The sequence below is a fragment of the Solanum dulcamara genome, chromosome 8, assembly GCF_947179165.1.
Source record: "Solanum dulcamara chromosome 8, daSolDulc1.2, whole genome shotgun sequence".
Taxonomy (NCBI): Eukaryota; Viridiplantae; Streptophyta; class Magnoliopsida; order Solanales; family Solanaceae; genus Solanum; species Solanum dulcamara.
In genome coordinates this window covers 63,987,643-63,990,144 of record NC_077244.1, presented here as the reverse complement: position 1 = coordinate 63,990,144, position 2,502 = coordinate 63,987,643, and the positions used below count along the sequence as shown (strand labels likewise).

Below are 2,502 nucleotides of genomic sequence, written 5' to 3'. Positions count from 1 at the left end.
CTCTCTCCATATTGTTACGTAGTCCCTTTGTTACATACATACCCAAGTACCTCAATTGTCAATATGCATATCAATCATCATATAAAAATGATTGATGAACATTAAATCCTATTATTATATATATGTGATAGGAGAATTTCAAATTCGGACTTAGATTCTTCAATTGAGATTCCTTTAGAAATGAGGTTTCAGCCGAGACTCGCTGAAGCACGTACAAATTCGAAAGTCCTTTCGAAAACATCTGATAAAATTGAAACGATACAGAGAAAATTAGGGCAATCAGTGCAGAAGCGCGGTGCCAGAGTAGATGTTCCAGCTGGAATTGTGACGACAACCAGTCAAGAGAAGCAACAGAAGCTGACGAAGTTGTTGATGAAAGTGAATATACAGAACAGTGTGGGGCCGGTTCATGTTGTAATGTCGCCGGAAAACACCGTTGGGAAGTTGATAAAGGCTGCGATTGAGATTTACGTGAAGGAGAAGCGGCGGCCGTTGTTGCCTAGTAGCGATTTTCGGTGTTACGAGCTTCATTACTCCCAATTTAGTTTGGAGAGTAAGTTCGCTGTTTTGTTCTAATTTTTTGGAGTATTTAATTCTATTTATATACAGTATAATTTTCACGAATGTGATTCAATTGAATCCCTTTGCACCTAATGTAATGTCTATTTGACTAACTTATTTTTCATTATCGGAATGTACAGTCTTGAAGGCAGAACAAAAGTTGCTGAATTTGGAGTCTCGAAGTTTCTTTCTATGTCCAAAACCAAACTGTCGTATTAATCTATCTTTGAAGAACAAAGCAAAGTCCACTGAGAAACTTCCATTTATCTTGGCAAAGTTCATGGATCTCTTAATACAAATCGTCATAAATCTAAGTAGTTTTTGGCCAAAATGTCATCCCCAATGACTTTAATCATATATTTAAATAAAAAATGCTTGTGACCAGTAATGTTCTCCACATCATGTGAATTTGACACCTTCTGTTGTAATCGATTCTTCTTCTACTTTTAGTTATTTTGTGTAATTTACAATTCAATTTTTATAAAGTTGAACGAAATGACTATGAATGCTCGATGGGGCTTTTAATTTAATTGGATCTACTAGTCAAATTTGGTGCAAGATGTATTCAAGATTTCAACATTTTACATTGTAAGTTAATTAAGCCCAAGTTTGCTCAATAACGAAATATCATCTTGGAAGATGTGTTATTGAGATTTTGCTTTAAAGGTCTATCATTTTTGGTAGAATGGTAGTTTTATATTTGCTGAATCCATAGGTGACAATCTAAAATTGATACCAATTTTCACTTAGATACTTTAATTAGACTTTGTTCATTTTAGACACCTCATGTCATGTTCCTTATTTCATTTTGACACTTTTGACTGACTTGGCACATGATATGTGTTGCACTAACTTAGAGCGCGTGAAGAACTTTTTTTCCCGTAAAATAATTTTTTTTCTTTCTTTTTCTTGACTCTTTCCTCCTTCCACCATTCACCTACTACTCCACCATCATATCCGCCATTTTTTCTTCATCTAACCTTTTGTAACGACTTATTCCCGTCGTTAGGGATAGGCCAATGGGAAAGCATTTTGGGCCAGAAAACTTGGGTAGTAATTTCGGAAAATTTGAGTCTAGGCTAGACTTGGACGAATTCTGAGTCAGGTGAAGTCTACGGTGATCATGTGAATGATGGGAGGTCAAATCTATAATTTAATTGGATAGGCTGATAGCCAAAATGATATGGAGCATTTACGGCTTCACGAAATCGCATTCAGGCGAGGAAAACTCTCGGAATCGAATTTGGTGTGAAGGGCATAATTTTAATGCATCTTTGAAAAGGGTGTATTGAGAAATGGAGGCTTGGAGCACAAACTCCGGGCTCACTATTTCCGCATATCCCGCTAGAGCGGGATCTGTCCCGCCAGAGCTGGACAGTCGCAACTTAAGTCATGAAAAAGACCAAAAATGGTCTTTTCTGCAACAATCAGTTTCTAAAACCCCAAGAGGCGACCTAGGGCGATTTCCATTGATTTTCCACAAATTTTCACGCTTAAGGTAAGGTTTTTACTCCTTAGATTCATACTTTGATTCCTAGAAACTAGAAGTATAGGTGATAATCACTGGGGGAGGGTTTGAACTAAAAATCTATGGTGGGAAATAGCCCTAGGGTAAGTTTAGGATCATGGATTTGTCCTAAGGAGTGAAATTGTGTTATATTTCCTAATAGTTAGGCCATTGTATTGATCATTGATATGTATTTAATGTTTTCTAGACGAAGAGCGAGAAGAACGAACTCGGAAAAGGAAGGCTCTTGCATTGTAAGGTTGTGAAAGCTTGAATTTGAGGTAGGTGATGGTCTAGTTTCCCGTATGTGTTTCATATACTTGTTAAATTGCTTCATGATATGCATGTATGTATATGAATAGGGAAACATGCTACATTATGGGTGAAATGATCACTTGCTGGCATTCTTATTCTTGGTGGTATAAATGTTGTAA

General features: G+C 36.7%; 1 protein-coding gene across 1 annotated transcript; it reads left to right on the top strand.

The window, feature by feature from the left end:
* Positions 1-1,183, top strand: LOC129900303 (uncharacterized protein At4g22758-like). The gene is made up of 2 exons (XM_055975251.1): positions 1-553; positions 702-1,183. Exons 1-2 carry the CDS (start codon positions 181-183, stop codon positions 905-907), a joined length of 579 nt encoding a protein of 192 aa, XP_055831226.1. The 5' UTR covers positions 1-180; the 3' UTR covers positions 908-1,183.
* Positions 1,184-2,502: the final 1,319 nt, after the last annotated feature.

Excerpts from the sequence above, each read along its gene's own strand:
- LOC129900303 (XM_055975251.1), top strand. The coding sequence starts at position 181 with ATGAGGTTTCAGCCGAGACTCGCTGAAGCACGTACAAATTCGAAAGTC. Across the intron at positions 554-701 it reads CTCCCAATTTAGTTTGGAGA|TCTTGAAGGCAGAACAAAAG; the intron begins GTAAGTTCGCTG and ends CGGAATGTACAG.